At 40.4% G+C, this 19,765-nt stretch overlaps 2 protein-coding genes across 2 annotated transcripts; both read left to right on the top strand.

Annotated features, from left to right (window-relative positions):
- med28 (mediator complex subunit 28) lies at nt 1-1,744 on the top strand. Its single transcript, XM_008402484.2, has 4 exons — nt 1-203; nt 769-835; nt 915-1,027; nt 1,129-1,744. Exons 1-4 carry the CDS (start codon nt 45-47, stop codon nt 1,330-1,332), a joined length of 543 nt encoding a protein of 180 aa, XP_008400706.1. The 5' UTR covers nt 1-44; the 3' UTR covers nt 1,333-1,744.
- A 3,386-nt stretch (nt 1,745-5,130) lies between these two features.
- klhl2 (kelch-like family member 2) lies at nt 5,131-19,739 on the top strand. The gene is made up of 15 exons (XM_008402594.2): nt 5,131-5,615; nt 8,523-8,642; nt 8,731-8,837; nt 9,848-9,969; nt 10,868-11,030; nt 11,226-11,335; nt 11,427-11,543; nt 14,228-14,377; nt 14,482-14,599; nt 15,035-15,232; nt 15,337-15,438; nt 15,753-15,881; nt 16,826-16,966; nt 17,055-17,198; nt 18,387-19,739. Exons 1-15 carry the CDS (start codon nt 5,548-5,550, stop codon nt 18,413-18,415), a joined length of 1,818 nt encoding a protein of 605 aa, XP_008400816.1. The 5' UTR covers nt 5,131-5,547; the 3' UTR covers nt 18,416-19,739.
- The last annotated feature ends 26 nt before the right edge of the window (nt 19,740-19,765 follow it).

Raw genomic sequence — 19,765 nt, 5'->3', positions numbered from 1 at the left:
AATGCTGTGCGCATGCGCATAACCCGGATGGCCGACAGTGGAAGATGGCTTCGTCCATGAACGGTATGTTTCCAGGCCAGCAACCGCCCGGTGCTCATCCCGTTGGGGGGCCTCCTGGACCGGCTCAGCCGAGCTTTCCCGGTTCCGCTCCCCGGGTTCAGGGAAACAACACCCTGGTGGACGAACTGGAGGCTTCCTTCGAGGTAGGAGGGAAGAGGGCTTCATTAGCTCTGTTGTTAGCATTAGCTGTTGTGGCTAACATACTCAGTTATGAGCTAACTGTAGTTATAAGTAGCATTTTCTATGAGTTGATCAGTTACAAACTGGAGCTTCAACTCTGTTTCACCGAACCATAATAACAATTTTTCGACAGCGTAATGGGACCATTACGCTGATCAAACTGATCAGTTTGATCAGTTTTTCTAGATCAAACTGAAAAAAAAGTTTTCAAATCTTTGAGTCAGAGTGGAAAATGTTAGACTTTTGAAACTCAGAAATTTCCCAAAAAATATTTCTAGAAAAAAATGCTTTAAAATTTTTCAGGTTTTTGGCTGCAATTTTCTCATTTCTTTCTTCTGTGATGGCACTAATATACAGTCTGTACAATTTCAAAAATAACAAAAACACATACCAGAAATGTAGGTGACGGCAGTTTCACAAACATGATTAGAAAAGCAGAGTTAATTCTGAATATTGATTTTTATATATTTTTTTCCACTTTAAGTCTCTGATAATTTCTCCCTGAAAGTTGCTCTGTTTATCTTCCAGGCTTGTTTTTCATCGTTGGTAAGTCAGGACTATGTGAACGGTACGGATCAGGAGGAGATTCGAACCGGTCAGTCTGCTGCATTCTTATATTGGAATCGTTTGCTCGTGGTAGTGTGTGTTTCAAAGCATTCATGTTTATGTTGAAGGCGTGGACCAGTGCATCCAGAAGTTCCTGGATGTGGCTCGTCAGACGGAGTGCTTCTTCCTACAGAAGAGGCTTCAGCTCTCTGTGCAGAAACCAGAGCAGGTGTTGAAAGAGGTAAACATTTGGACCAAACTGATATTTGTGGGTTGCTAGTTTCTTGCCGTCAGTATACTGTGGCTTCTCTCCCCTAAAGTCCAGTTCTTTTCTCTCTCCAGGACGTGTCGGACCTGCGTAATGAGCTGCAGAGGAAAGAACTGCTGGTTCAGAAGCATCTGGCCAAGCTGCACCACTGGCAGCAGGTGCTGGAGGACGTTAGTGGTCAGCATCGTAAACCCACAGACCTTCCTCCTCCAGGACCGCTGGCCTTCCTGGAACAGGCCTCGGCTAGTTTGCCCCCAGCTCCTCTAAAACCCAGCTAAGACACCAAAGCGCCTTGTGATCTGTAGAAACCGCCATGCAGCCCTGCTGTGAGCAGGAGGAGAGCCGCCATGCTGGAGGAGAAACTGCACCAGGATGGAAAGATGCGTTTCGGTTTGTAGACTGTATAGACGTTGGACCGATGTACATTTTTACTTTTACTTTTTCTTTTTATTTCTAGTTTTTGATGTAAATATTTTAGATTTTTTTTAATGTAAAAATAAAATAAACGAGTCTGATACTATTTTCTCCCCTGACTTCCGATCATAACTAAGGATTTTCATGGGTCTGTAATTTGGTAAAATTATCAGTACAAACACTCAACATGTGGTGTTAAAGAGGCAGCATTATGTATTTTTTAGGCACATAGTGTCATTTTATAGCACAGTCAAGTAACTGTTACCTTCAGCTGTTATGAAATTTTGAATATATCAAATATGACTTAAAATAAATTTTACTTTATAATTTAACACCTTGAGATTGTCTCTTTAAAAACGCCTGCTCTTTCTGAAACCGCCTTCATCATCACAACATGGCTCCTCTATTAACCCTTTAATATTTTTTTAACCAACATTTCACTGAGAAGCAGCTCACATAATGAGCCCAGCTGATGTGCAGTTCCACCAGGTGTTTGCTAATTGCTGCTGGCTAGTCTGAAGGAGCTGAGTAGGGGAGTCGCAGCAGAAGGCTGCTCTTAGAGGCGAAAGCTTGGAAACTGCAGTTGTGAGGAAGAGCTGGGTCCCTCCAAGCATTTTGTACATCTGAATGGTTGCCATGGGAGATGAAAGGATCAAAACACCATGTTTTTGATCAGATAATACTAACATGATGTAAAGCTCAAAAATGTTTCTTTACATAATGCTGTCCCTTTAAAGGACTTTTTTCATTTGAATGATTAGAGTCTAACACAAAAAACAGTAAGTTGGTGAACAAGAGTATTTATGCCTATACTTAGATTTGGGGAAATCCCACAAGTTGCAGAAAGACTAAGTTATTTATTTCTATTTAAATTTTTTTTGGTCATCAACAAAGTCCTGCCGTAAGAAGTTAATATATGACCTCTGATCAGAAACAGTGGAGCTCATTTGTTTAAGCTGGTTGGCTTTGAGGGGCAGGGATAAAGCAAGCTAACATCAAATGTCTGAAGTGGTGAATATTTATGCAATCACTTATTTTCTCTTACATTCATCGTCATTTTGCAGAAACCAGTTTGTTCTATGACCTTAAAGAGAGTTTTTTGCAGAAAAAAAAGATATTTTGTTTCTCACGATTGATTTGTACAAGTAATAAAAATGTAAAATAATACTTTTTTATAGAAACAATTTTTTTAAATTGTTGCAGTTGTATAATTATCCCACCCTGAAATTTTTTTAAAATGGATCAATAAAGCCCTAAATTAAGGATATACATGCCTTGAGATTACATAGTCATCTGATCAGAACATAACTTAAAGTGAAAATCGCCAACAACTGTTTAATTTCTCTCTTCTCCTTTATGAAGTGTTTTTGTGCAGTAGCCTGAGTTTGATTTTTCTTCTTATTGAACATTACATCAACCTGTTCATTGTAACTAGGGAAGAAAATTAGCCACTTGGCTAAGATGCACTCATGTATTTTGCCTGTAAATGTTAATAATGTTCCATTTTAAAAATTACGCTTGAAACAATCAATAAAAAAATTCTTAGTGGTGGTTGTAAAACAACAAAAGGGAAAATTCTGTCATCTACTGACATAAACAAAGTGCTAATCTGCTAAAAAATGCTGGAACTGCCACTGGATACCTCCCAGGATCAAAACAGCCTTATTGTGTAATGCAATAAATAACTCTTGATGTATCAGCAAAGAAAACAAACTACTAACTATATTTAGATCTGTAGCTTAATGTCAGTCATTTTCCATTCATTTGAAACCATTTTTATTCCATGTTTTTGCATTACATAATTTCAAAGAAAAGAAGGCAGTGCTCTCGCTGTAATCTATTCAGTGTGTTCACACCAGAACAGACTTGTTCTGCTCGGCTTCACAGCTCCTGCTTGTTCCTCACAGATGGGTTCTGGGGAAAGAGCTCTCACCAAAAACCAGGCAGGGGTTCTGCTCCTCAGTAGACCCAAGACTGATAAGGAATTTCATATTTTACAGTCAGGAGTTGTTTGTTTTATTTGGTCCACCAATTTTTTTGGTACAACCTAAAGTGTACAGAAATGGCTTTTCAAGTATGTAATGTATGTATGTAATGTAGTGTATTCTATTTGAAGGCATTACGTCACAACCCTACGATTCCTGAATAGCAGATCAATCTTAGGAGATGGCAAAAAAAAAAAAAGACATGCATATCATAAATGAATTAGATACTCAGGATTTGATAAAGGATGCAAAAATTTTATTACAGAAAATTAAATACATTTTAACTCAAATTTCAGCTCAAATGGGAAAAACGTCAATTTTAAGAATTAATATTAAGATTTATAATTTATTCATTTAAATTTTATTTAAAATATCTCAAATTAGAACTGGTAATGCAGCTTGATAGTTGCATGTAATTGTAGCTAATTAAAGTTGTACTTTTATTGATTGAATTAAATAGGTAATTACTGACCTTTATGAAGACTGTAATGAGCAAAATAAGCATATGACTTCCTGTAGCAAATGTTAGCGTAAATCAAGCACTTCCACTTCAACTAATTAGCTTAGCCAATAAGAAAAAAGTCTGAGCTTAAAGGAGCGTTAAGTCACTGTGACTTAATAAGTTTACATTTCTACTACATTTCAAAGTCACTCCTTTTAACGTTTATTATTTATTTCTGTTATTTTACTTGTAGTTTGGAACTTCGAAAATACGAAAAATATTGTCTGTATGGAAAGACAATGTATCATATGATACCATTACTGAACAGGTATCCGCAATAAAACCTTTTCATTACAGATATAAGGAGTCAATATTAATTTTATTTATAAGAACCTTTATTAAAACATTTTCATAGGGGTGGACAGGCCGGGCCAGTAAAAAATTTGGGATGGCACAGTTAAAAAAAAAAAAAAAAAAGCAAAACAAACAGTAAGACTCACGCTGTGTGATGGAAAGCGAACATAGTGTTTGGATACTTTTCTTCATCAGAAAGCTGGAGAAGCTTGTCAAAATTTATGGAAAGATTGATGGGCCGAAATACTGGAAAATCCTGGGAGAAAACTTGTTAGAGGCTATAAACAAACAACAAACAAGCAAAAAATAAAAAACAACAACCTTGAGCCTGGGATGGGCTTTATTCTCTGATCGGAACACTCTGAACATACCTGAAGGGTTTAGATGAAAGCATTTCCATATCGTCACCTTTCTGAAATATTTTATCTTGGCAAAAGTGATTTGTTTTCGCCCCAGATAATTTTTTGGCAAAAATTACTTGGACCATTATGTGACAATATGTTAAAATGGCCTTGTCAAAGTCCAGATTTAAGTCCAAGTGAGGCTCTGAGGGAATACTTGGAAATTGATGTTGATAGATACTCTCCATCCAGTCTGAGTTTCTAATATTCAGCAAACAATCTACAAAAATATCGGTCTTCAGATGTGAACATATAAATATAAATGTATCTATCTGTAACTATTTAAATTGTTGACTCAGGAGGGGCGGAGAATAAAAATAATATGGTTCAATCCCGGCAAAAATGCTCAAATATCTAAAACTGCAGCGCTGGGAGTGAGGTGTGATTATATGTTAAGACAGACTACCATACCCGACAGAGCCTCCTAATGGAGCCTCCTCCGATCAGTCTTCCACCGCTAGAGGGAGACAGCGCTTTCTTCTTGGACGCCTTGGCCGCTTAAAAGACCGTCTTTGCCACCCTGTCCTTGTTTGTGCGTTTTAATCAGCTATTGGAAAATAACAGGTATCCTTCTCCGTCCCCCCTCTGGATCCAAGAGACACCCAGGAAGGCACGGACACCTAAAATCAAGCCCGTCTGGTTCGGTGTGTGTGTGTTTGTGGTGGGGAGGGGGGCGCTACCTTCCTGACCGAAGCAGAAGAACAACTGCTGCCGCTGCTGGCCACGAGCCGCCGAGCTGAACCGAAACGTGTCCGCGGAGAGAGTCACTGCAGTGGGCTGGGTGTTGATGTGAGACGGGCTGCTTTAATGGGGCTGCTGTCAGCCCGTCTGCCCGCCCTCTGAGCCCCGATTCACGCCTGGATTCAGACCCATAAAAGAGCCATCTGTGGATATGGAATGGTGCATTCTGCAGGGCCAAGTTTTCAGCCTCTGAAAAACACCGGAATCATGGACAGTCATCCGCTGTAAGTGTGCGCGCGCGTGTGTGTGTATGCGTGTGCGTGTGTGTGTTGACATTTCCCAATGGCTGCTTGACGGATGGTGCCGCAGTAGCAGAGACCCTGGGCAACCGGTGAGGCAGCTGACTGAGCGGGGGAGACTTTCTCCCGCAGCCTGGCGGTGCGGTGCGGTGCAGGGTCTGAATGATCCGGTGGATGCAGCAGCAGGAGGGGCAGGCTGCAGGAGACCGATCCGGGGATTTTATTTGTTCTGTTTTTGTCCAAAGATTACGAGCGTGGACTCCCACAACGGCGTGCGCGTGAGGGTGTGTTTGTGACAGAAAACAGGAGCGACGTGATTTTGCCACGAGCGGCATAAATGACGTTGTGTTGGTACTTTTATTATGAAGGAGAGGCCGGAGGTGGGGAGATTTCTAAGATGCATCAACTCCAACTGTTATCTGTCCAGCAGTTTTAGCGCCGTGTCTTTACTCCGCTGTATCAGTTTCCAAAGTGAGTTCCGGGGGCCATGTACGGCCCTCTGGATGATTTCGTTTGGCCCCTTGGGTCCGTAATTCAGGAATGGAGCAAATTTGCGATTAATTCGCTCTGCCCTACCTTTTTGCCCCCCCCCCCCTAAACATAAAATAAAAAAGAACAAAAAGTGGACAATAATCTCCAAAAAAGTTTTGGATTTTTTTTAAACTTGACATTTAATACAGCAACTTTGTAACTTTTGGATTAACAGTGATTTACAGATTCCTTTTATTAGTTGATATATTAACAAATGTCTTAAGAACAAAATTTTGAATTTTAGTGAAAAAGAGTGTCTTGAAGATATATATTTTTTTATATCTGTATTTTTCTTCTCCGTCACACTTCTTGGGTTTTTATAGTTCAGTGATGTCAGTCAGTCCAACCTCTTGCTTGACAGGAGTGTTTTACAGCTTCATCACATACATAATCTTTTAACGCATCAGCATCCAGTAATTAACAGCAGTTGGTGGGATTTTGAAACGATTGTACAAACAACTGAGTCTGTCTGGAAAAAAGACTCTTAAGTTTAAGACATTTTGGTAAAATTGTGTTAATTTTATGACTAAATTCTTATAATTAAACATACATTCTTGTAGAAGGAATGATTAGAATAAAAGCCACTATTTGAAAATATTTTCCGGCATTTGTAACTTTTTTTTTTTTCTTTTTGCAAAGAAAGCAAAATAAAAATTTAAATCAGATCAGGTATGGAAAAAAAAGATTTTATTTTTAAGCCTTAAGCCAGCTGTACTTGGGAGCATGAATGAGGTTTACACAACAAATTAGATTTTTGATGCTGTAATAGTTAATTTTGTGGGTTGAAAAACAAAAAAATGGGGAAATGGTCCAGTTAAAAACTGAATAAATACTTAAACCTGAGTTAAAAATGCTTCATTACAAGAACTGATATTCCTTATACCGTCCATCCTCCGTGCAGAAAGAATCCAGGTAGTGAAATCAGTGCTAGACGCTTGATGATTCTTTAAAGTGTGGTAGTGAAGATCTCAGCACCAATGTTGTTCCTTCAGTCTTTTTCAGCAACCGTTTTTAGAAGTTGCCTGCCTGAACATGTTGCTTTATTTTGAGTTCTTAATTTTAGATGTCTGAGGAAGTTTGTGGTGTTGAATCTATAGCTGTGAGAAGAGAAATATCAGAAATAAAAATGTTTCATCAACAGCTCCATACTGTAGCCATGACAACATTATGTTGTACCAATAGGAAAAGTCAGAAATGTTTGAGTTCTGGTGTCGAGTTGTAAATGCACTCATCATCAACAGCCATAGATATATTCATCTAGAAGTTTTAGACATTTATGTCTTTTTTTTTTTTTGCAGAGTTTAACATCCAACTTGACTGATGTTTCCTTATTGACCTTTTAACTAGAGTTGCGCAATAAATCGGCCTGCCGATAAAGCACCGCTAATATCCTTCATTTTGGGAGATCAGCCGATACTTCCATGTGAAGCCGATCTTATCCACTGATCTTATCAGCCTCGGCAAAGGTCTAAAAATCAACCACTGTCCTCTTTTGCTGTTTCAGACACACAAAAAAAGCAGGTTGAGCTTTTTAAAGATCGATAATCAGTGATTGGTCAGAAAGCTGCAATTGGCACATCCCTATTTTTAACTGATGTTTAAAAACAATAATATGATGCACTTGTATATATCTTAGTGATGTTGAGGATTTTGTCTAATCCAGACTGTGGTAATCAGTCTTTCATGGCCCCACAACACACACCGAGTGTGGAGAACTAAAACATTGTTTTAGATGACTTAATGGTGAAGTATGATTTATTTAAACATTGCTGTATAGAAAATTAAATAAAAATGTAACTTTTGACTGTGGAGCTCAACAGTCCTGAAGGCATAAAACCTGCACAGATCTTTGGTTGTTAGACCCGTCGCAGTTAAACAAGAAATTACATGATAAATTAAAACGAGCTTAATAACTTCCATTTTTATGATTTATTATTTTTCTCTTTTCTCTTTTTTACCAAAAACTGTATGACGGAAGTCTTCAGTCTTGTACTTTGGTCTCGGTTAGCCTTTTCTTTTTTTAAGCATAATTTTATTTATACGGAGACTTCATAATTAATTTTATTTGTTATTTCTGTTGCTTTATATTTATTTATTTTGGCTATTTAGAATGTCTTCCTGTTCCAGTATTAAATGTTCTTTGAATTTTAAAGTTTACTGATCTTTTAGAATGTCTCCTTGTATTAATAGTTACATTTACATTATTTGAAAGTGGCCTAAAAACAATAATATTGTCGTTTATTGCAATAACTTCAGGAACAATTTATCGTTATCATGGCAGGGCTAATTACCACGCCTGCTTTAATGCCTGTGTATGTTTATGTTCTGTATTAATGTGTGTGTGTGTGTGTTCCCCGTCAGGTGTACTAGGCTGTGTCCACACTCTCTGGATAAGGAGGATGGAGTGGAGAGGCAGGGCCCCGTCACCCTGAACCCTCGGCACATGAGGAAGGCCTTTAAGGTCATGAACGAGCTGCGCAGGTGATTTGTCCTCTCTGCCGGGTTGTTTGTCCTCCTCCGCTGTCGGTGTAACCTGCAACCTGTTTCCCGCTTCATCTCCTCTGTGCAGCCAGAGCCTGTTGTGTGATGTGACTATAGTCGCAGAGGATGTAGAGATTGCTGCTCACAGGGTGGTTCTGGCTGCCGGGAGCCCTTATTTCCACGCCATGTTTACAGGTATGGACCGTCCTCTGTCCCTGCTGCGCGTCAGTTAGGGCAGAACGATACGGCAAAAAAAAAAAAAAAAAACGTATCACGATATCAGCGTTTCATATCAGTCCATATAGATAATTTGTAGCATCCAGTCAATGGTTAAATGATGATTTATTAAAACCACCCGTATCATTCATCAACCAATGTAAGAGCTAGCCAAAGAGAACAGATAATATTACAACCGCCATCCGTTGTCGTACATATCCTGTTACAGTTCAGTTCCTTTAATTATTGCCATCACAGGCATTTTTTCATAAAAATCTCAAGATTCTCACATTTTAAATTTCAATCCAAGGTACTTCTTCCATCTTCCCTTATTGACTGAAGCTAAAATTGAGTTGCTGTTGATCATTTTTTCTGTTTTGCTGTCAACCTTTTCTGTTCATTGTGTTTAACTGTGTTCCTTTACCTCCAAAGGAAAGTTACCAAAATAAAAGTATATAACCTTAACAGTAATTACAATAACTTAACTTTACTCAGTTAGCCTTTACATAATTATTGCTTAGTTTTTTTTGTCTTAAATATCTGAAATGCAGACAAACTGGTGACCTTTAATGTTTTATTCAGTTTTAAATTTCATGCCGTTGGTTTGTATTGTTAAGCAGTTATGAGGCTCAGTGGAGAAACCTGAAACTACTGCTGTGCAAGTCACTCAAGCAGGTTGTTGCTAGGTAACCAAAGAGTGAATGAGTTGGTTGATGCTAGTCATCTTGCCTAGTACTCTTGTGAGAGGTTAAGCAGCTAAAGCCTTTCCTCTGCCTACATTCCCCAGAATGCCGTGCGGTTTTCGATCATACGTCAGTGAATTTGTTTGTATTAAATATTTTAACAGACATATTATCTACTAGTATTGCTCACGTGTTTATTGTAATTTATATTGATATTGATTTATTGTCCAGCCATAATTTCAGTTCCTGTCTACCAGCTGTGTTTGTCACTAACTGAATCGTGACGTTTTTAATCGCTGTGGACAGGAGAGATGACGGAGAGCAGAGCCAAACGAGTGAGGATAAAGGAGATGGGCGGCTGGACTCTGGGCCTGCTGGTGGACTACATCTATACAGCAGAGATTCAGGTCACCGAGGACAACGTCCAGGTAATCAAACACACCGTGGTCACTGGTCAGACACTGACAGTGACATGTTAATGTATTTATACCTCTTAAACTTCTTCACATCACAATCCGCGTATTTTATTTATTTATTTTTTTTAATGATTGACCAAAACAGAGACGTTTTCACGTTACTGTGAAGAGAAAGGAATCTGATGCATGATTTTAATTTTGACCAATAAAAATCAGGCAGTTCTGGGATGCATTTCTATTCTCAGCTGGATTTGTGTCTGGACTTTGATCTAAACCCTCTGTTGTAGCTCTGGTTCATGTTCCGGGTGGTTATCCTGATAGGAAGTGAACGTTGCCCCAGTGTCTGGTCCTCTGCAGTCTCTGACAGCCCTGCTGCCCTGGACTACAAAGCTGCTGCAAGAGGAAAAATGGCGGATGCACAGAACTGATTAGCTGTAAATTCATGACCTTTTTTAGCAATTCCACAGCAAATACTGTGATGGAATAGATGAGAAAATGTCATGGACTTTAGAGAAAAATAAAGGGACTGAAAAAAATGACCCAAAAAGAATATAAAGATATCTGTGCAGCACAGAGAATACATGTAAATTCTCTGCTCTCCTACACACTCAAAGAGCACCAAAAATGTATTTAAGGGTTAAAAAGTTAGATTTTTCATATTTAAGGGTTAAAAAGTTAGATTTTTCATGATATGTCCCCTTTAACTCCCTCTTACTTCCATGTCTTTGCTGAGGATCATGTTACCACTCCCATGTTTCACAGTGTTGGTGGTGTGGAACATTAGTTTTCAGAGTTATGGTCTCATCCGGATCACCTCCCTCCAGCGGCCCCCTGCTCAGGTCTATGCTAAACCGTAACCATGACAGCTGCTGTCTTTCTCTTTGCCACTCTTTGTGTTTGCGCCCGCCAGGCTCTGCTGCCTGCAGCAGGACTGCTGCAGCTCAGCGAGGTGAAGAAGGCCTGCTGCGAGTTCCTGGGCTCCCAGCTCCACCCGTCCAACTGCCTGGGGATCAGAGCCTTCGCCGACCTACATGCCTGCTCCCAGCTTCTGTCTCTGGCTAACAGCTACGCAGGTTTGTGTCCTCAGACTCTGGCAACACTTCCCACTGCTTCATTAAGTGCAGTTTGCATTTGTTCGGGACTATCTAGGACGCGGGGGAGGGGGTGGAGGAGACAGAATGAGGACAGGTGTAATTAATGGAGAAGCTGTGGAAAACTTCTGTTGGTGCCTGAGTAGTAGTACCGACGCATTATGTCTGTGCTGACAGAGCATAATTTCACGGAGGTGGTGGGGAGTGAGGAGTTTCTGAACCTGGGCATGGAGCAGGTGTCCAGCATGATCGCCAGTGACAAGCTCACCATCCCGTCAGAGGAGAAGGTGCACTCCCCCGCTGGCCTGCACTCAGGTGTGACACAGCAGACACACACACACGCACCTTGGCCTTACTCAGGTCTGTGTTTCTGCAAAGGTGTTTGAAGCAGTGATCGCTTGGGTCAACCATGACAAAGATGTCCGACAGGAACACCTGGCTCACCTGATGGAGCATGTCCGCCTGCCGCTGCTCTCCAGAGAATACCTGGTGCAGGTACGCTCAACCTGTCTGCTTTTTGTTCATCAGATAAAATATCTACATTATTTCAGCAGAGAAGACTTCTTCTTACTGTTGGCGTGCATGAGCCATGAGATTCCAACTTTTACTTCATCAAAGGGGCAGTATCAACCTTTTTGAGCATTACATCATGTTATAATGTTATTCCCTAAAAAACCATATCTTGGGCATTGCATTGATTCTTTCATGCATATCTGAGAAATCCTTTAATCTCCATGGCAACCATTCAACTGTGGAATCTATCATCACCTTTCAGTCGAGCTCCTCCTCAAAAACTTAACCTGTGAGCTTCAGTTTCCAAGCTTCCACCTCACAGAAAGCTTGGAAACGTCTTGGGAAATTCCTTCAGACTAGCCAGCAGCATTTAGCAAACACCTGGTCTGCACAGAACTGCACATCTGCTGAGCTTATGTTGGCTTCTTCTCAGTGTATGCTGGTTAAAAACATTATTAAAGGGTTATTTTAACCCTTTTCTTTTTTTTCACCCCTTGACATCACACCTTTCATTTATAGTGAACTGGAGTGACTGTATCTGGAAGCTTGACTCGTCTCAGCATGAGTGATTTTTAAAAATGAAGCGTACGCAGTCACTTACTGTCTAATTAATTCATCTTTTAAAGCCTGACCTCTTGGGGAAGTCATGTCCTTTCAGAAAAATAAAATGGGTTGAGATGGTGGTGAACAGTAATGCATCAGGTGAAATTGCATTAATTGAGCATTAATTCTACCTCATTGATCCTAGCATAAAACTGCTGTCGGAAGCTGGCAGATCTAAACACATAAACATGGACACTTCTGAGACGTGACAGAACCTGAGTTAATTACAGATTTGTTTTTTGGAAAACCCCCCAAAAAGAACAAACATCATTTTTGCTTTAAAATGACTTTCGTCAAATAGTCATTTGACTATTTGATTAGCTTAGGACTAAGCTAATCGGAAGACAATTCCCTTTTACACCAGATCAGTAAAATTAACAGTATTTGCTTTAGCTGCAGGCATAGAAACACATACTGTAGTTTAAATTATGCAAAGTTTACATTTAATAAGTCAATGCTGAAGATTTGATTAATTATGCAAACGAATTCAGTTGAAATGGACAAAATTATTTATTTAAAACCTGAGAGGACATGCAGTCTAATAGAATCTGAATTGACTGAAAGCATCCGACTGTGGTGAATAAAACACCTTGACACAAACAAGCGGAGCAAGAAGCTCTCAGTCGACATCCCAGCTGATTCAGCAGCTGAGGTCTGTCAGAGATGAGCACAGATGGTCACGACTCAACTGTTCCGTACGTTTGTTTCTGACTGAGTGCGAGATGATTATTCATGCTTTAGTCTCATCTTATTTAGACTTTTCTAATAATCCTTTTACCTATTCAATAGGAACAAGTTGGCCTGTTTCCAGGCAGAACTCTTTACACCTGCTTTAATCTTTGTACAGTGACTGCTGGTACGTCTTGGCATGAGTTGTAAAATTTCCAGTCCTCCTTTTCAGAAGCAAAGCTGTCCAGCTTCAGTTTTTGAGCCTGAGCAGTGACAGTTTGTCTGGTCAGAGGGTAAATTAGTAACACAGACTCATGTAGCGCGACAGTCGACCGTGACGCATCACTTCAGTCTTTGACTGCTGTACATTATGCTGAAATCTAAGTCATTTAGACTTAGATTTATGTTATTGTCATTGCACAAAGACACAACAGTGAATTTAGCAACAACATGCCACAGAAAAAAATCACTGAAAAACTATTAAATATTACTATTTATACATACAGAGACAGATGTATACATATGAATACATACAAGTTACTGGTGCAGGTGACTTAAATTAGGTAAATGTAAACAGAGTTTTGATTGTGAGATTTTATAATTTCTTGTTTTCATTTTGACTTTAATACTGTTTTTATCTTCTATGGCTTGTTTTAGGTGTATCAGATTCATTTCTCTGTGATTTATAATTGTGAAATGATTTATATTATAAGATGATATTTACTGTAAAATTGGCGATTTGACATGTGAAGTTACTGAAATAACCTAAATATCCCTCCTTAAGTCCTGGAGTAAATTTTATTACTTTTTAGCTGCTAAGACAGGACAAACTGAGTAACCTTTGAAAGAAGTAGTTGCTATCCAGGATTCCAAAAGTCTTGCAAATCCTGTAGAGTTTAACAGGACAGGTCAGTTCAGTGTCACATTCACAGAGATGTTTGAATTAAAATAAAAATTATTGATCCCAAAGGAAAATTATATCTTGTTGTAAATCATAGAAAAGGGCCAAGAAGTCATCCCTGAGGTACGCCACCCCTAAGCCAAGCCACTGCAGCTAAGTAACAGCAAGTTTCCTGTTAATTTAAATGGATGACCTCAACAAAAACACTGTGATTGTAGACATTGAAGAGGGTGCAATGATCATTACTATTTGAGCTGATTAAACTGTAGTGGATGAGTATTTGCACATTTTAGATGTTTTATATTGTATGTTTGTTCTACAGTTTTTGTCTCTGGTAAGAAAATGTTTGCTCAATCTAAATCAAGAGTTTGCCGATGTAAATGGCCGATACCAAGAACGTTTGCTTTGGCTTTCTTCGAGCTCATCCTTGTGGTTACCAAAACCTGATAGCTGGCTAGTTCAGTTTTCTGATTGGTGCCCATTTGGCCATCAGCGTGTCGAGGAAGAGTCCCTGATAAAGAACAGCAGTGCCTGCAAAGACTACCTGATCGAGGCCATGAAGTACCACCTGTTGCCAGCTGACCAGCGAGCTCTGATGAAGACTGCTCGAACCCGGATGAGAACGCCGGTCTCCTGCCCCAAGGTACAGATAATCACCACTCAGAGCCTTTTCTTCAGAGGAGCTGAGATGTTCCAAGTGTTGTTCAAACACTCTTTTAAGTGCAGTGTTGCTTCTCTTGCATTTAGGTGATGGTGGTGGTTGGAGGTCAGGCGCCGAAGGCCATCCGAAGTGTTGAGTGTTTTGACTTTGAGGAGCAGCGATGGTACCAAGTGGCTGAACTTCCTACTAGAAGATGCAGAGCAGGTAGGAAAATCTGAACTGCTAAAACTGCCTTGTGATAGTATTCTCACCCCGTGGCAGTCATGTTCTCCACATTACTGCCACAAACCTGAAAATGTTTAGCTCAGATTTTATTTCGGAGAGCAACTCAAAGTAGTACTTAATTATAGCAAAGTGGAAGAAAAACTCTGGAGTACTTGTGATAGTTTCTCCCTCTAGATCTGTGGACCTTGATTTGGTGTTAGAACTGGGCCAAATGTGAAATCCGTTCTAGGGGAGTGAATATATTTGCATTGCTCTGAATAAAGTGCTGTGTACTCTGAAGATGGTGGAAAGCTGTGTCACCAGAGTACGTATGGACCAGCCTAAGGCTTCCTCTAAGATTTATTGAAACCTCTAAGAGAACACCAATAAACAACTACTTGGTGTTAAATTCACTGGTGTGTGTTGGGTCTCCAGGTGTGGTGTACATGGGTGGGTCTGTGTATGCCGTTGGTGGTTTCAATGGCTCTTTGCGAGTGCGGACGGTGGACTGCTACGAACCGGTGATGGACCGATGGACGAGCGTGAGCAGCATGCAGGACCGCAGGTCGACGCTCGGCGCCGCTGTGCTCAACGGACTCCTGTATGCCGTAGGGGGCTTTGACGGCAGCAGAGGTACCGCTTCCTCCTTCTCTGGTTGAAACCTGACGAGACGCGTTTGTGAAGCGATGGGTGACGGACGGTAGTTTCTCTTACTGGTTCGTTTTCTGTGACTGCAGGTCTTTCCACAGTTGAGGCCTACAACGCCAAGACTGACGAGTGGTTCCACGTGTTGCCCATGAGCACCCGGCGCAGCAGCGTAGGAGTCGGTGTTGTCAACGGTGACTGCAGCTCTGTTTTAAATTTGAAGGCTGACAAATAGGCGGTACATAAAGCGCATGAAATAACAAATGTTTAGCCTACCGCGGTCTTAGGAGCCGGGTTCATTGAACCCCACGAGCTTTTTACCACTGTCCCGTGGAGTTGGCTTTTTAGAGGTTTTTTTTTTTTTTTTTTGCCCTCCTTGCTCTCCGAACGTGACACCTGCCACGCTCCTCCTTAGCGCCGCGCTGAGGCCGCTGTATTTTAGTTTTACAGGTAAACCACTTTAAATACCATTAGTTGTTCAATTTGAAATGATTTCCGATGCTTCCAGGGATCCTGTATGCTGTGGGAGGTTACGACGGAGCCACCAGGCAGTGCCTGAGTACAGTGGAAGCTTACAATCCTAAAAGCAACTCGTGGAGCTACATAGCAGAGATGGGCACGAGACGCAGTGGAGCAGGTGTGTGTTTGTGTCATCAAATGTGAGAGTGTAACCAAGAAATCATTACTGATATAAATTTGTTATAAAAGTATTACAGATTGCACTTTAAAAATTAGGTAACTTTATGTTATTAAAGGTAAAGTTTAAACAGTAATGATTTCTTGGTTAATGTCTAGTTGTCATAACAAAGACATTTTCAATAATGTCAACTTTGTATTAAAAGTGTCATAATTTACCGAATGACGCTTTATGACAACAGTCATAAATATTCATAAAGGCTTATTCATGTTCATGACAGGTGTTATGTCATGTTTATGAAAGTGTCATGACAGTCTTATTCACCCCCCCTTCAAATAAAGTGTTACCTTTTATTTTAACTTGCCATGGCAACCACTCAGCTGTTCAAGTGGACCTGACAGAGGTCCACTCTGAGGTCAGAGGTCAAACAACAAAATAAAAATAAATAAAACTCGGTCAGTGAGTCCATGACTCCATGCAGTCTGCAGGGTTTTCTTAGAAATATATAGAAACTTTTTCAACTACTTTGCTTAATTAATTGAGTGCACTGTATTGTTTGATATGTAGGATCAATTGGAATGTATGTGTGATTGAATTGAAATTATTTTTTTAAAGTGCCTTGAGACGATATTTGTTGTGATTTGGTGCAATGCAAATAAAATGTAATTTAATTCAGTCTGTGAATGCGCCACAGGTAAGAGGCTAGTTTGTGCAAGTAACAACTCTTTGGTGTGGAAGTTCTTACTGTGGGAAGAAGACTCATAGTTTGGTGGTTTGTCTATCTCTGACATGTCTAAAATACAAGAAACTACTAGAAAAATGCTTAAAAAAAAGGCACACTACTAAAGTTGACAGCTCTAATCCTGCTTACTGGTAAAATGAGATACTCAACAGTTGTGTTACTGAAACACAATAGATCTGATCCTGTACGGTGCTTTTCCCAGGTGTGGGTGTGTTAAAAGGTTTGCTGTACGCTATGGGGGGGCATGACGGTCCGTTGGTGAGGAAGAGCTGTGAAGTTTACGATCCAGCCACTAACAGCTGGCGGCAGGTAGCCGACATGAACATGTGTCGACGGAACGCAGGTGAGTCAGGAGGACTGACCCACCCGGACGCATCAGAAGCTGGTTTTTCCACTGGTGGATGTTCGTCTCTGTGTGTCTGTGCTCTCAGGTGTGTGTGCTGTAAACAACCTGCTGTACGTGGTGGGAGGCGATGACGGCAGCTGCAACTTGGCCTCGGTGGAGTTCTACAACCCAACCACTGACAAGTGGACGCTACTGCCAACCTGCATGAGCACAGGCCGCAGTTATGCAGGTCAGTGAGCACGTTGAGCTCCAGACACAATGTGACTTTTACCAATTTTTCTTTTAAAACCCTTTTTTCCCCAAATAAAAATAATTGAAATGTGAATTACTGGGTTCATACTTTGAAAACCACATTTTGCTGCAATTAAAGCTGCAGATATTTTAGAATATGCCACCTTCCACATGTTGGCTGTGCTTTGGACTGAAACACATTTCACTTTCTTCTACAAGAACACTCGGCATGTCCACTATGGACTTAAGGTTTTAACACAAAATTTTGTGATATAATTTTGTACCATTATTATAATTATAAAAATGACAATGAGAATTATTTATTTTTACTCTTTTTTTTTTAGGTATGCCATAACCTGAGGCAAGGCATTTAAGTCAAATTTCTTTTCAGTCATATTTGATATGTACAGTGTTTTTAGAACAACTGAAGGTAATACAAGTACTTGATTGTGCTATAAAATTGCAGTAGATGCCTGGAAAACCCCTTAAATGTTGTTGCTTATCTGATAAATCCTATAATCCTATTTACATAAGCTGATGTTATGTTACGTTTTGTTATGTCACATAACATGATGTCTTTCATGCACGTTTGAGAAGTCATTTAATCTCCCATGACAACCAGTCAGCACCTGGGTGAGCCTAACGCCTCCTTTAAGGCACAGTTTCCAACCTTCTGAGACTCCCCCTCTCCTTCAGACTAGCCAGTGGCAATTAGCAAACCACTGGTGGAACAGCACATCTGCTGAGCTCATTATAGGAGCGACTTCTCAGTGCAACGCTGGTAAAAACATTGTTAAAGGGTTAATAGAAGGGTGATGTTGTGGTGACTTCCTGAATGCGGAGTTTCAGAAAGAGCAGGAGCTTCTTAAAGAGACAGAGAGGCAAGGCATTTAAGTCAAATTTCTTTTCAGTCATATTTGGTATGTACAGTGTTTTTAGAACAACTGAAGGTAATATAAGTACTTGATTGTGCTATAAAATTGCAGTAAGTGCCTGGAAAACCCCTTAAATATTGTTGCTTATCTGATAAATCCTAAATATTTAGCAGTTTTAGCTCTTGTTTTGAAATGTTCCCATGTTATGTACAGCTTTCTGAACATCTATAGGACTTTGTGCATTTTGTTTTATATGACGTATGTGTGTGACATGGCAGCAGTAATGCAGCTCTGCTTCATCCCTGTTGCAGGTGTGACTGTGATCGATAAGCCCTTATGACTGCTCCTGACTCCTGCCTCTGATTAAAAAGCGGAACGCGTTCTGCTGAACACCGATCTTGGATCTGTCTTCAATGCCAATGCGGATATGGGCAGCATTAGCACAGCCACCGACGAAGATGTTGATGCTGGGAATGATGAAGGTTCTTGCACTTACATTGGGAGGCACCGCAGCGGACGAGGGGCGTCGAACCTGCGTTTAATTTGGCTCCCGGCGGGACTGCGGCAGCGGAGGGGACAGTCAGGTTGGAAGCACCACCTGGATCACTGCAGTGCCATCGAAACGCTACTGATATGAAGCTGCTATGACTGCAAAGTTACTTTAACACTAGTTAATTTTAACACAAACCAGAAGCGAGAGAGAGAGAGACCACCCGTCAGATCTGAGGGAGAGCGAAGGAGAGGAGGAGCATTTCTGTTTTTATTCCTCCGGGGAGGAAGCTGGTGTGCTTGCGTATTAAGGTGCTCCATTGCTCGCACATGTAAGCATGTTTTTGTTTGCATCAGAGAGTCTGTGTGGTGAGGCCTTTTTTTCCGATGCTGCATGAACACACTTTGTCTGACTTCTTAGCTATCCCAGTGTTGCAGCGAGGCCCCGACGAGTGCCTGAATGTCAGAGTCCTCCATGTTTGTTTTGTAGCTTCGGTACCGGAACCAGGACAGCCGCTTTTCTGAGATAAACAAATCATGACTTTAGGACGGCGTATTAGCTAGTGTTGAGGCAGAATAACAGAATGTTAAAAAGCACTTGAGAACTTGATTATGTACATTTTTTTTTTTGTTGAGATAGGAGACTTTCATTTTGTCAGGAAGAGAGAGAGTGGAGTCTTGTTAACTAGCGGCCATATTTGCCGTGGTTGGAAACACTAATGAAAGCAGCAGACTGAACTCGATGCATGGACTCTGTCTCTAACCTGTTCGCCAGTTTCCTCCTTTCCTTTGGTGTAATGACGTTTATAACTACTGCACACCCTGACGTAATATGAATGTGCCAATTTTAATGTCTCCTCTTTTCTGTCTCTTTTTATGGCTCCGTGTTTCTGATCTCTTCTCTCTTTCTGGAAAGTGACCAAACCTCCTCCTGAGTTTCTCTCTCTTCTGTCTCTTTCATCTCCTGCTATTGTCAGAGTCGCTCTGAAAAAGTGAAAGTGGTATCGCTGTTTCTCGTCAGTGTATTGATGAATGTCATGTAGGCTTATAACTGAAAATGTTTTATTACATGTTTTATATTATCATTAATAAATATGCTTCTTGTATTTAAAGCTGTGAAATGCTAATAATCTGTTTTTAAAACTTTGCCAAATCAGTAAAACATTTAAATTACACGTGTTGTGTGATTCTTGTGAGTTTG

The sequence above is a fragment of the Poecilia reticulata genome, linkage group LG1 (assembly GCF_000633615.1).
Source record: "Poecilia reticulata strain Guanapo linkage group LG1, Guppy_female_1.0+MT, whole genome shotgun sequence".
In the NCBI taxonomy this organism is placed as follows: Eukaryota; Metazoa; Chordata; class Actinopteri; order Cyprinodontiformes; family Poeciliidae; genus Poecilia; species Poecilia reticulata.
This window is presented reverse-complemented; position numbering and strand designations above follow the sequence as displayed.

Bases quoted from the DNA above. Each gene is read 5' to 3' on its own strand.
- klhl2 (XM_008402594.2), top strand. From the start codon at position 5,548: ATGGTGCATTCTGCAGGGCCAAGTTTTCAGCCTCTGAAAAACACCGGA. The intron at 14,600-15,034 runs GTAGGAAAATCT...TTGGGTCTCCAG, and splicing joins TACTAGAAGATGCAGAGCAG to GTGTGGTGTACATGGGTGGG. The intron at 15,882-16,825 runs GTGTGTGTTTGT...TGCTTTTCCCAG, and splicing joins CACGAGACGCAGTGGAGCAG to GTGTGGGTGTGTTAAAAGGT.
- med28 (XM_008402484.2), top strand. From the start codon at position 45: ATGGCTTCGTCCATGAACGGTATGTTTCCAGGCCAGCAACCGCCCGGT. The intron at 836-914 runs GTCAGTCTGCTG...TTTATGTTGAAG, and splicing joins TCAGGAGGAGATTCGAACCG to GCGTGGACCAGTGCATCCAG. The intron at 1,028-1,128 runs GTAAACATTTGG...TTCTCTCTCCAG, and splicing joins CAGAGCAGGTGTTGAAAGAG to GACGTGTCGGACCTGCGTAA.